Here is a 13,653-nt window from a genome sequence, read left to right on the forward strand (position 1 = left end):
AGAAACCATATTATTTTTTATGCCTTCTTGGCCTAAGAAAATGGTGTGAGCTTCTTTAATTTATTTTTCTTGCACGTCTTTCTTCTTTAAATAAAATATAATTCTTATTTGTCTTTTTTTTTTTTTTTTTTCTTCTTCTTGTTAATGCATAAACAGGAAGAAGATAGCAAGGTTGTAGTATTGACGAAACCATATTTTTCATCAGAACCGAGTTCATTAGAGAAATACAGACCTCCTAACCTAATGAAAAGAATTCTCAGCCTGATTCAAAGTGTTCGCATTGGATCGGACTTATTATCCGTTCAGGCAAGTATTTTATTTAATTAATGTCACATTTTATTTTCTTGATTACATAATAACACAATTATTTTAAAAATACGAATATAATAAAAATCAAAATATATTCTTATGGTGGATTCTATAGTTATATAGCTACGTTTGGTTAATAGATTTTATCAACAACTAATTGACAAATTTGTCCAAATAATTTTTGCCTATTGACAATTAATGGGCAATAATTATTTGAGAAATTTTTTTCCTATTAAATATTGGTAATAGAATTAGTAACTATAATTTATTAAATATTGATTATATAATTAGTAACACAATTATTATAAAAATACAAATATAATTCAAAAAAAAAATATATGCTTAGGGTGGATTCTATAATTATATAGCTAACGTTTGCATAATAGCAACGTTTGGTTAATAGATTTTATCAACAACAACTAATTGACAATTTTGCCCAAATAATTTTTGCTTATTTGGCAATTAACGGGCAATAATTATTTGAGAAATACTGGTAATAGAATTAGTGACTAATTTACTATAACTAAGCAAACGCTCTTGACTATTTAACAAAAATATAGTTTGATGTGACTTAATTAGTTTATAAATTTCATATGAGTTTAAAATTCAGTTTGTAATATTAGATATATGTCTTAAAATTTATGTTATGATTGGTGTATTTTAGCTGCCAGCACAATTCAATGTCCCAAAGAGTCAGCTTCAAGGTTATGGTGAGACAGTGTATAGTGTGAGAGATGATCAGATTCTGAGAAAATGCAATAAAGAAGAGAGTCCAATAGAGAGATTGATTGCAGTGACAGCGTGGAATATCTCAATTCTTCACCCGTATCCATTTGGAACTTCTCCTTTATATCCCATTCTTGGTGAGACTCATCATGTTTCCACACCCTCTCTCAATGTTCTTCTTGAGCAGGTATTTACAAATCTAATTATTAATTAATATATATGTTTATATAATGGTTTTTAGTTACTATATTCATTTTCCCATGTACCGTTTATTTATTTATTTATTGCGAGATTTCCATCGAATGTTAAATTTTTTATTTTGTTTTTTGAATTGTTAAAAAAATAAAACCAATTGTTTCCGAAATTCAGGAATATATACGAAATTGCAGCGAATTAGCTTTTTAAAATTGACATTTTAAATACCTCTATGTGTTTTATTGTCGAAAATTGGCATTCATATAATTTGTATAAGCAGTCTATCATGGCAAAATAGAATTGGAGAATGAGAACTAAGAATAGTTTATAAGATTACCGTTACTAGTCTCATTGTTAATTGATTTCCGAATGGAACTTTATGATCATTCACATTCTGTGAAAGCCCACAAAGCTCAAAGAGTATAAGTGTAATTTAGAATTCTGTTTAAAAGAGAAATTTTATTAATTGGGCTTAATAAGCCATTAAATATCAAGATTAGACCCTAATGTTTAAAAATATCTAAATATGGACTTTTGGACACATTTTGGACCAAAATATCCCTGATTCAAAAAACCCATATTTTTCTCTCATTCATTTTCATCACAATTCTTTTCATTTTCGAATTGGTTGCGTTAGGATTAGAATTTTCGGTGGTCGAGGTAGGATGAAAATTCTAATCCTAGCGCAACCAATTCGAAAATGAAAAGAATTGTGATGAAAATGAATGAGAGAAAAATATGGGTTTTTTGAATCATGGATATTTTGGTCCAAAATGTTTCCAAAAGTCCATATTTAGATATTTTTAAACATTAGGGTCTAATCTTGATATTTAATGGCTTATTAAGCCTAATTAATGAAATTTCTCGTTTAAAATGAGTGAACGCAAAGAGCCTACCATCTTTGATGGATATTTTAGGAATTCTAAATTATAAGATAATACCAAATAATAATGTTTTATAAGCTAACGAGTTACATTTTGCATTCGAATTGATTAACACATGGAACCCATGATGTTTTATAAAAGAAGCCATTGCCTAATTATCATCGACCGACCTTTTTTTTGGATTATGATCATTTTGTAGACATAAATCAGCCATTCTTTTTTTTTTCTTGTAGTCAAGTTTCCCTTTGTCGTTCTTACCATGTTATATTAGAAGCACCAAATGTTAATTATCACAATCTCTATATATCGATAATAGAGGCTAGATCAGTTGGTATATCTCGAGTAACCGTGAATGCAAAAATGTAAAAAAAAAATATCCCTATAGCGTACGTCATGCAATTCGGCCGTTGTAATGTTTTGTTTCGTTCTTATATTAACGACATTGTTTTTGGAAGTCTTCCTAATAACTTCTTGTGATATAAATAGTCCATGTATTTAATTTTGCTTAATAATTTATTTCATTTTTGGAGGTTTCATATAACCCCCCGGTTACGGCTCTTCATGCAACAAACGAGGAAGAAAACCTAGAAGTTCTATGGTGTCAAAAGCCGATTGCCAAATTTTATGGTACGCCCAATTTATTAAAACTTGCACTTGTACATTATACCCTAACTTGTAGAAGGGTGACAATAATTTTTAGGCACTTCAATTGAAGTTGAGGTCCATGGGAAAAGGCAATTGAAGCTCCTTAATCACGGAGAATCTTATTTCACGCAGTTGCCAAAGCTTTTAGTCAAATTCTTTCCTTTGCCTGGACAAGAATGGACGGGGACTCTCAGAACTCAATGTCACGAGACGGGTCTTGAAGCCGAGCTAAATTACAGTTCGACGTCCTTTTTTGGAAATAATCCTAGATCAATTACGGGAAAGATCTTTGATTTATCTTCATCAAAGCCCCTTTTCAAAATTGATGGCCATTGGGACAAGTAAGTGCAAATGTGCAAGTGAACAAATTTTATTCATTTGATCAATTTTAACCAAACGATTTATTTTCACAGAAATTTTTGGTTTATGACGAAGTAAAATAAGTATATATACTTTTTAGAAAATTTTCGAAAAAAAATAACGGTCAAAATTGTTATCCTATATAATAACCAAAGTTTTATCATTCCATTGGATGAATCCTTATTCAATCAAACATGATTCAAATAATTTTATTTAAATTGTGTCCTAACTTGCAGGATTGTAACAATTACGGATCTTAGTAACGACCGAACTACAGTTTTATACGATGCAAAAGAAGTCACTTCAAAACTTAAAACTCCAATGGTAAAAGACTCAAAGGTAAAATTTTCAACCAATATGCTTTTCTTTTTTCCTAATATAACTTGCAATTGCCAATTGAATGTTATTTTTTTTTTTTTACCTAAATACAACTACCCGAATATTGAATAGGCAATATGGGAAACTGAATCTGTTTGGGTGTGGAATGAGGTGAGCAAAAGAATATTGAACGGAGATTGGAGAGAAGCAACAGAAGCAAAGAAAGCAATTGAGGAAAAACAGACAAAGCTTTCTAGAGAAAGAAAATCAAGAGGCGAAACTTGGACTCCTAAACATTTTAATGTGACATACACCAAAGAATTTGGTTGGGATTGCTCTCCCAAGTTGAGGCTTGTCCCTCTCGCCCCACTTGTTGTGCTCTAGTTATTAACGTATAAGCTTCTAAGCCAAACGCTTTTTATTTGCTTTCAATGTTTTACTTTCCTTGGTCATAAAAAACTAAAAATAAATTTTAATGAGAGATGAAATTTATGTGTATCTATATTTAAGAGTTAATGAGGTAATTTACACACCTTTTTTTTTGGGTCCCAACATCAAAGTCACTAGCTGCTAGCCATTAATATGACATGAGAGATTGATCCTTCATCATCAATGTCTTAAAACTACCAATAGGTTGAGCTTCCAAGCTTCCTTGTAAAAAAAAAAAAAAAAAAAAAAAAAAACTAGAACAAGAATACATGAAATTCATAAATTGGAATAGAATGAGCACGAATTTTAAAGAGCTTGGGCGATGAAATCCAAAAAGTAGAAATAACTTAGAAATCGAAGCGTAATTCATAATGAACTAGGAATTGAGAATCATCTAGTTGAAACTTGAAGGTAATGATATTAATGATGATGATGAGCTGGTTGAAAGAAGAGTCGACAGTTGCAGAGGAAAAGCATTAGTAATATCAAAAGAAGGATCACCTGTTAGGAATCCCACATTGAAAGTGAATGTGAACTAACAAGAGCTTATAAATGTCATGAGTTACTCTTCTCATTACCAATTGGTTTTGAGATAGAACCTCATATACTTTCACATTGTATCAGAGCCCACTAAGCCCAAACAAGTATCCGATCCAATCGTTGGGTTTTGGCCCAAGATGAGCGAACGCAAAGAGCCGCCATCTTGAGGGGGCATGTTAGCTAGGAATCTCACATTGAAAGTGAATGAGAACTAACAAGAGTTTTTAAAGGTCATGAGTTACTCTTCTCATTACCAATTGATTTTGAGATATAACCTCATGATATTTTCACACCACCAACACTATTCCGAAGCACGATAGGCTCATCTTCTCCGATCGACCACCACCACTGTCCATGATGACGTACTAGGTATTTGTGAACATGGCTAGGTGAAAACTCTTGCATGAGATATAGGACCTTTGTCGGCGATCGAAGAAGTGCTTGCTCGGAAGGTGTTTGTGAAAGATCTTGCAGCGAAAGTAAGAGAGAATTAAGAAATGTAACTTTATCTATTTAATAACCAAAATAAATCACTATAAACAAGCTGCAAATTACGAATGGTTTATAATTTTTATATGTAATTGATTTATTTATTCAGGGTTTTTAAATAAACCAATGATTACAACCTAATGAGTAAGAATGAAAACTATAACTCTAGTTACATAAATATACCCTAATTAATCTAGGGTTCACTAGATATATACCATTATAGACATAATAAACTTGCTATATAGCCATACATTTTTATTAGCATGGTCAAATTTACGTAATACACAAAAAGGTGTATATGGAATGCACGAACTGATTACACGATGACATATTATTCGAATGACTATTTACCTATAATTAACGAAATGTTAGCTATTTAACAATTTAAAAACTTTTAGGGGCTTAATTACTTATGAATTTGATTGATTAATCTAAATATGAAATAATAAAAGTGTTTAATTTAAAAACCTAATTCCATATGACTATAATTTCATAAATTAAAAACCTCCCACAATTGGAGGTTCATTGAATGAGCACCTCGTGAACACCCTCGTGGTCTAAGTCGGTAGTTCCTTCAAGTCCTTCGTCATCAGCCTAAAATTATTGCCCATTTCAACCCCAAGTCTAGAGCCAAAACCCTAGTTTTCGCCTCTTTTTCTAACCCTGATCATGCATGTGAACCGTCGCACAACCTGTCTGCCGAATCAACATCGGCCGTAGCATTTTGTTAAGCCATGAGCTTCATCTTCTTCTTCATAAATTCCTCCGAATCATCTCCCATCTCGAGCGACTCTAATACCAAACTTGTTATAACCCAAGATTCGATCTCGAAACGCTAGCAGCTTTACTAATCTTTTCCCGAGCTTAGAGACTAAACTTTAGGTAATTGGTTATTTGGCTATTTTTCTCATTTATTTAGGATCTCTTAAATAGAGTGACTTTTCGATTGCTTGTTCGAGAACTACGATCGTTCAAAACCATAATCTCAGTTACATAAACAAATCATAATTAATTAATATAAATCATGAATAATATAAATGCATGATTTAAAAACGTAATTGCATCATATGAAAACCTAATTTCACAACTCTTTATTTTCCTAATTAAGAACCTTAGATAGCTAACACGTAACAATTAGCTCGTAGTCATTTTGGTTTGTTACATAGAGATAACGATATTTTCTATATTAAAAAAAAAAAACACTATTAAAGCTGTCAATGCTGGCTCATGCAGTCTTTTCGTCTTCATTAGAAGTTCTTGTTTATAAAAAGAATTTGTTTTCAAGGTAGAACTTAGAAGATTGATACATGGTTTTTTCTTTTCCTATTTTTTACTTTTAAACAACATTATGATATGTTATTATTTTTTGTCAATAGTTTTGTAGTTCTTTTTCCTGTGAAGCGAACGTACGTAGTTAATATTTATATCAAATATTATTATGTACTAAGCAGTTATGAGTGTTCTGACGAGTTTGAAAAAGTCTATATTTTCTTTAAAAGCAGGCCGTACACTTTGACAAAAGCCTACGTTGCTGACTTATGTTCACTCGTTAAAAATCTATCTGAGTACTTTCATAATTTCATTAACATATGACTTAAAATTAAATAAATGTTGATTTTTGTTAAGTGTATTTATTGTTGAGGGATTTAGGACATTTTTAATATTATTTTATTTTTTTAATTAAAATTGCTTAGGACATTTTTGTTACTTTTTGGATAGTTTATAGTTTGAGTAGCTAATTTTTAATTGTTAATCAAACGAGGAATTTAAAATAAAAATATTAACATTTCAAAAAAGCTATCTAGTCAATAGAGAAAAATAAATTACATCCATTTAATTTAAGAGCAGTTAGGTCAGTAGCCTAATAGTCTATCATCTTTTTAAGATTCTAGCTCAAGTTTCATTTGAATAAAAAAAAATAGCTCACCAGTCTGCGATAAATTAAATTAACTATAGAGTTTATGTAATTAACTATTTACTTAATTTAATTTATTGCGAGCTGATGAATTAAATTAACTATAGCGTTCATGTAATTAACTTTTTAATTAATTTAATTTGAGGTAGAATATTAAGAGGATCCAATGAAATTATTAGTTACAACAAATTCTTGTTTAATTTATATTGAGATTGTGTATTCTTCTTGTACTAGTATTATTGAGCCAGCAAATGCTATATAATATCATGGGTTGTATTATTCTTGAAAACCCAGAGAGATAGACAAGTATAAGTATTTATCCCCTCTTCTTAGAAAATGGTATGTGATTTTCTTACATATGTATTTCTTCTATAACCAATACTGTCATGTTGCGCCAAAAGCTATATAAACACAAAACTAATAATGTTAATTAATGATTCTATTCAAATTTTATTTTGTATTTTATTTCCTGTTCACAGAGTGAGAGCAAGGTTGTAGTACTCACCAAGCCATATTTTTCTCCAGAGGGGTATTCATTGGAGAATTATAGACCTCCTAATCTCATAAAAAGAATTCTCAGTCTCTTTCGAAATCTTCGCATTGGATCGGATTTTACTTCGATGCAGGCAAGTACTTAACATTATAATTTTTAAGCTGTTTTTTTTTCTTTCCCTATCTTTCTTGAATCCAATAGAATATCTATTAATATTATAAATATCTGAAAATGATATCGAGAATTTTAAAATATTTATAATAAAAAAACACAACTAATTCACTTTGTTTTCATCATGTAATTATTCCAGGGTTTTCATATTTACTAGGGTTAATTTTTGCTATATAATCTCGAAATATACTTTTTTTTTATAATTAATTTAGCAATTTATTGCTCTTTTTTTTTTTTTTTTTTTTCTGTATGTCAACTTTGGGTGGGATTATAGCTACCAGCAGATTTCAATGTCCCAAAGTCACAGCTTCAAGGTTATGGCGAGACATTGTATAGCTTGAGAGATGATATTTTGAGGAAATGCAATGAAGAAGAGAGTCCAATTGAAAGGTTGATTGGTGTAATTGCATGGAATCTTTCATTTCTTCAACTTTATCCATTTGGAACAGCTCCTTTTAATCCCATTCTTGGTGAAACCCACCATATCTCCAACGCCTCTCTCAATGTTCTTCTTGAACAGGTATATATATATATATATATATATATATATATATATATATGTATGTATATATATATATATGTATATATATATATGTATGTATATTATACCTATTTTAATCAGGACGAAACCAGGTGGATTCCAGGGGGCTTTAGCTCTCTCCTGGGTTTTTTTTTTTTTTTTTTTAATAATTCATCTTTCGTGACTCATTGTAAAAAATAATTACATATTATAACTTCAAATCCCATGACGTATTTAAAAAAAAAATTACATACATAACTTATTTTTAAAAGTGATTACAGTTTATAACCTCAATAATAGTTTTTTAAGCAATTTATTTCTTTTGATAATTAAAATAGTTATCATATACGATGCTACAAATTTATATTTAACCCAGTCGATCTCGTTTTTTTTTTTTTTTCAATTACATTGTGACAAGGAATCCCTTTTTTGAATTACTAAAAAAAAATCACGACTTTATGATTTAATTAGAATGGCAAAGAACGAGATAGAAGAAAGTAGATATAGAGAATCTGGATGAACTTTGATCGTCGGTCAAATTTTTGTTATTTAATTTTTTTTTTTTTTTTTGTCTAATTTTTATTCCGATTAAGTTAACTAGGATATGCCATCACTTTTTTTTTTCATTTAAACACAAAATACAATTATAAAAGATGATTACATGTCAAAATTCATGTCTAAGAGAGAACCATTTAACATATTATATTGCTTTAGTTGTGATTAGAACACATCTTAAAAAACGAGGTTCTTATCTTAACCTCTATTGTAAGATGCTATAGTCTCTTTCTTTCTTTTATGTAGTAATATATGACAAACTTTGATTGTAGAAAACTAATTAGTTTCTATTTAATTTTCGCTCTCTAAATTTATTCTCGCTCCTTTTATTTGGTTAAATGCAAAATCTCTGGAGATTTCGCATAACCCGCCAGTTACGGCTCTTCATGCAACCGATGATAAAGAAAACATAGAAATTCTTTGGTGTCAAAACCCCGTCGCCAAATTCTATGGTACGTTTCTTCATATTAATTACATCTATTATACAAAAATAGTGATTATTGAGTATAACCTCACAAACAGAAATGGAATCGGATATTAAATTCAAATTATAGTTTTCAATATTATTGCCCATGCAAAAAATATGTAGACAAATTTTAATATAAATCCGCTCCTGCAGTCACAAATATTAGTAAGAAATCTTTTAAACGATACAAAAATGTCTTTAATTAATAGAGAAACATCAAAGACCTTTACAATAATATCTAGCTGAGGAGTCTAGATTATATTTATGAAATATTAATTGCACATTATATAAAATGAAATCTTGTTATATTTATGGTCATCTCTTTGTTATAAAGGCACTTCAGCTGAAATTGAGGTCAATGGGAAAAGACAATTGAAGCTCCTCAATCATAGAGAGACTTATTTAACTCAAATACCAAGTCTTTTGGTCAAGTTTTTCCCAATACCCGGATATGAAGCCATAGGAACCCTAAGAATTCGATGCCAAGAGACGGGTCTCGAAGCCGAATTGAACTACGGTTCGAAATCTATTTTCAGAAATAATTCAAAATCAGTTAAGGGAAAGATCTACGATTCGTCTTCATCCAAGCTTCTTTTTACCATTCATGGTTACTGGGACAAGTAAGTTGTTTTTAAACGAAACATAACCATTTAAAAAAAAACGAAAAAATAATTTTTTTCACCCCCGAAACCTATGCAAAAATCGTATATAGTTTCTTTAAATTTCAATTTTATTTTACTTCTAATTTATGTTTGCAGGACCGTAAACATTACGGATATTAGTGATAACCAGACCAGAGTCATATACAATGCTAAAGAAGTCATTTTGGGGCTCAAAACTCCAATAATAAAAGATTCAAAGGTGAGCTATTGGATTTAATTAGTGACTGAAATTCATTAGTTAAATAGTAAATTGAAAGTAATAGATTTGTAAAATGGTCACTGTTTTGTCTAAAATTATTGAAATAGCCAAATTTGCAAAAATGTGCAAGTACTCGGTGTCAATAAATATTTTTTTCATGCTGATAATTTTTTTGACAGTGATCTTATATACACGAGTCAATACAATAAAAAATTATACAATGTAACTATGTTTATTTTACTGAAAGTTAAAAGTTAAGACTATTTTTCTAATCAATTATTTTTAAATAGCTATTTTATATATACATTTTTTTTTGGTGTGTTGTGTATGCATAATGTTGATAAGTATGAACCAGAAAATCGGACACCAACTAAATTATTTGTCAAAAAAAATGTGTGTGATGCTTTTAAAAAAGATTAAAAAAAATAAAAAATAAAAAAGAAGAAGAAGATAATTTATAGCATTTTCGGTCTTTTCTTGGATCATTTAAAAATACCATGAAGTTTGACACACGACCATATGACTCAATTTGTCATAATATTAAATAGGCAATTTGGGAAACCGAATCAGTTTGGGTGTGGAATGAGGTGAGCAAAAGAATATTGAGCAAAGATTGGAGAAAAGCATCAGAAGCGAAGAAAAGAATCGAAGAAAATCAGAGAAAGCTTTTGAGAGAGAGAAAATCAAGAGACGAAACTTGGACTCCAAAACATTTTGATGTGAGTTTTAGCAAAGAGCTTGGTTGGGATTGCTCGCCCAAGCTCAGGCTTGTCCCTCCGGCTCCAATAATTGTGCCTTAGTTGACTTGTGTATATTTATTTACTATATGATTTTTATGTCATTTCTTCATAAGCAGTTAAACGTCTTTTTCTACATTATATTCCTCTACTTCAGTGTGGTTGTATGATTGTATCATATGATTTAAAATACCAGCCACAAAAAAGCTCAAATAATTGAAATTTCCTTAATCTTTTTATTTTTATCTTTTATCACCGCGATAATATCGAAACCCATTGTGGTGGTGAATCCTTTTTATTACCATAAAGTCTCTGCGGTGGATTTCGTTATTTTTTTTAGGGTCCATTAAGAAAATAATCAACTTCAACGTTTGTTATTGTTAAATAGCCAGCGTTTGGTAAATCTTAGGTAAATAGTATCTTTTAGATGTAAATTTTAAGTAGATAGTGTTGGCATTGGTGCCCACAAGAAGGGTAGTGGTAGTTATTACTTATATGCATTTGATGTAATAAAGTCTCACAAAGACTCTTGCTTGTAACTGCTGAATAATTAATAAATAGTTGAAACTTTCATTCATTATTCTTTGTTTGTTTGAAGCTTTATGATAAACTTTAGTATTTAGTCTTTAAACAAACCTAACAACAAATGAAGAGTCGAATACAGATTTGCATGAACAAACTCTTCATGGTTTGCTTAAAACAGTATATTCACAATCTAAGGATCAAATGGCTATTGATCTCAGTATGATTGTTAGGAGAACCTATGATGTCTGGTTATGAGACATAGAGAGTTGGAGACTCTATAGTTCTTCCTAGGTACCTTCTGAAGATACTGAATTGACCAGTGCACTTCTAGAGACAGAATAAGAACAAACTATTTAACCTCTTATGTCTCGAAGTCACTATGTATGAATTGCATCGTGCTTACTTCAATCCTGAAATGAGACATGTCATTTCATAACTTACGTGTTCTCATTTGAGAAAGTCAGAGTTCTAGATTCACTATGTGATATAGACAAGACCTATTGGTGAGGTACTAAGTTATGAAGATGTCATGAGTAATTTTGTGAAGATCTCATAGATATGGAATTCATGTACAAGATTGCTAAAATGCAATGTATATCACCTCATGCAATTTGTTCCTTGGAATGTGAATAAATGAATTGGCCAGTGTCCAAATTGAGTCATGACACTTTTGGATGAATCAATGTGACTTGTTAGCTCATCGTCAATGCATTGCTTCTAACTTATTCACAAGTGACAAATGAGTTGAGGAAATAACAACTAGAAGGGTAAAATGGTAATTTTATATATCTCATCTAGTTGATGATATTCATGAAGAGTAAACATAGATAATATTAAATGGATCCACTCATCACAATTAAGTAGAATTTTGAGTAGAAAATATATTCATTTTAACCGAGAGATTTTCAGTGTCAACTCTTTAGTGGAGTCAGTTGACATTAAGCTAGAACTTGGAAAAGGTTTGCGAACTTTTGTGTCCAAGTATACTAGCTCTAGCTTTGTTCATTTGGATCCATGAGGTCACTAACACAAGTCATTATAGTAGGATTAGTTAAACTAGTAGTTAAGTCAAAACAAGTTCAAGTGTTGAACTAGACGAATTTTACGAAAATTGTCTAAAGGGTAATTTGATCCTTGAGGATTGAATTTCATTTTATGGAATTTTATGTGAAAATTCTACATGGGTTTTTCTTGTATTGTCATGAACAAATAAAGAAACATCTAGAAGCATGTTCTAGATGAACAATTTTTGTGGCCTCCGTCAAAAGAAAGAGGAAATTATTTTGTGCATTGATGTATGAAGATACTTGCCAAAAAGGAAAATGAGGAAACAAATTTATAGCATCAAGATATTAAGTTGGAGGACCAAGAGAGAATAAAAAGGGAAACAAATTTCCAACCATGGTGTTATTATGATAGGAATGAGAAATAAAGATTGTGCTCATGAATATGTGATATTCAATAGAAAAGAGGAAATTACCTCTTCAAGGGAATCTCTTCTCCTATAAATACTACAACTCATTCACAATGTTAAAACAAGTTTTTAGTTGAGACTTTCTCTCTCTAGCCTTGGCCGCCCACTTCTCTCTCCCTCTTTTCTTCTTGCTCTTTTATTTTGGCACATAGGTCCTCATTAGACCTTGCGTTTTGTATTAGCTCTTTGGCTCTAAGACTAGTTCTTGAGTCATTGTCTTTAATAGTGCCCACACACTAAATCCTTTCTAAACTCGAAGACTCTAGTGGTAGAAACTATCGTGGTTACTCGGATTCAAGAAGACACGAATGAGACAAGCTAAGTGGGGAGACGAGCTATTCAACATTTCCAAAAGCTTCTCAACACTCAAGCTTCAAGCAAAGTTGGTACCGAGTGAAAACTCATTATAGTTTTTTTTATTTATTTTAGATTACATGTTCATGCACTTTGTCTACGTAGTAAAATCGTTTTACATGTTTTAAAGAATTTTTTATATTCCGCCGCTTGCTAGAAGCGATAAATTATTCTTAATCCTAGATCTATTCCAACAGATAGCCACTTTCATATACCAAACGTTGGTTATTTACTTAAGATTTACGTCTGAAAGTGGCTATTTAGCTAAGATTTACCAAAACGTTGGTTATTTAGCAATGTCAAACGTTTAAGTTGGTTATTTTCCTAATTTTCTGTTTTTTTTAATAATAAAAACACATACCATTAATGAAAAATTAAAAAAAAAAAAAAAGAGTAGATTGTAGACTTCATAAAATAGAAAAACAGGTATCTTGGATTGTCTCTCGATAAGCGCTTGGTTTAAAATCGCCTGCCTGACAGGAGTCCAATATACTCGGAGTACTAGTCTGGATCGGTGAATGAAATCTCTTTGATGGTGTGTTTTGAGACGACAGACATTAGCTTTGAACGGTTTTCCCGTGTTGAGACTTTGAATCTTGACGACACCATGCGAAAATATATTAGGGATATATGAAAACGAGGATTTTTTGTTTTTACTTGCGACGAAGTCCTTCCTCAATACGCGGT

General features: G+C 30.7%; 2 protein-coding genes across 2 annotated transcripts; both read left to right on the plus strand.

The window, feature by feature from the left end:
• Window positions 1–173: 173 nt before the first annotated feature.
• Window positions 174–3,916, plus strand: LOC149394680 (oxysterol-binding protein-related protein 4B-like). Its single transcript, XM_089615680.1, has 6 exons — window positions 174–306; window positions 974–1,222; window positions 2,645–2,741; window positions 2,815–3,100; window positions 3,356–3,458; window positions 3,570–3,916. Exons 1-6 carry the CDS (start codon window positions 244–246, stop codon window positions 3,819–3,821), a joined length of 1,050 nt encoding a protein of 349 aa, XP_089471806.1. The 5' UTR covers window positions 174–243; the 3' UTR covers window positions 3,822–3,916.
• A 3,185-nt stretch (window positions 3,917–7,101) lies between these two features.
• LOC149394681 (oxysterol-binding protein-related protein 4B-like) lies at window positions 7,102–11,005 on the plus strand. The gene is made up of 7 exons (XM_089615351.1): window positions 7,102–7,149; window positions 7,290–7,436; window positions 7,749–7,994; window positions 8,905–9,001; window positions 9,350–9,635; window positions 9,774–9,876; window positions 10,425–11,005. Exons 1-7 carry the CDS (start codon window positions 7,147–7,149, stop codon window positions 10,674–10,676), a joined length of 1,134 nt encoding a protein of 377 aa, XP_089471477.1. The 5' UTR covers window positions 7,102–7,146; the 3' UTR covers window positions 10,677–11,005.
• Window positions 11,006–13,653: the final 2,648 nt, after the last annotated feature.

Source organism: Urtica dioica, chromosome 5, assembly GCF_054948205.1.
Source record: "Urtica dioica subsp. dioica isolate 48M chromosome 5, U.dioica_male_clone48M_v1_H2, whole genome shotgun sequence".
Taxonomy (NCBI): domain Eukaryota; kingdom Viridiplantae; phylum Streptophyta; class Magnoliopsida; order Rosales; family Urticaceae; genus Urtica; species Urtica dioica.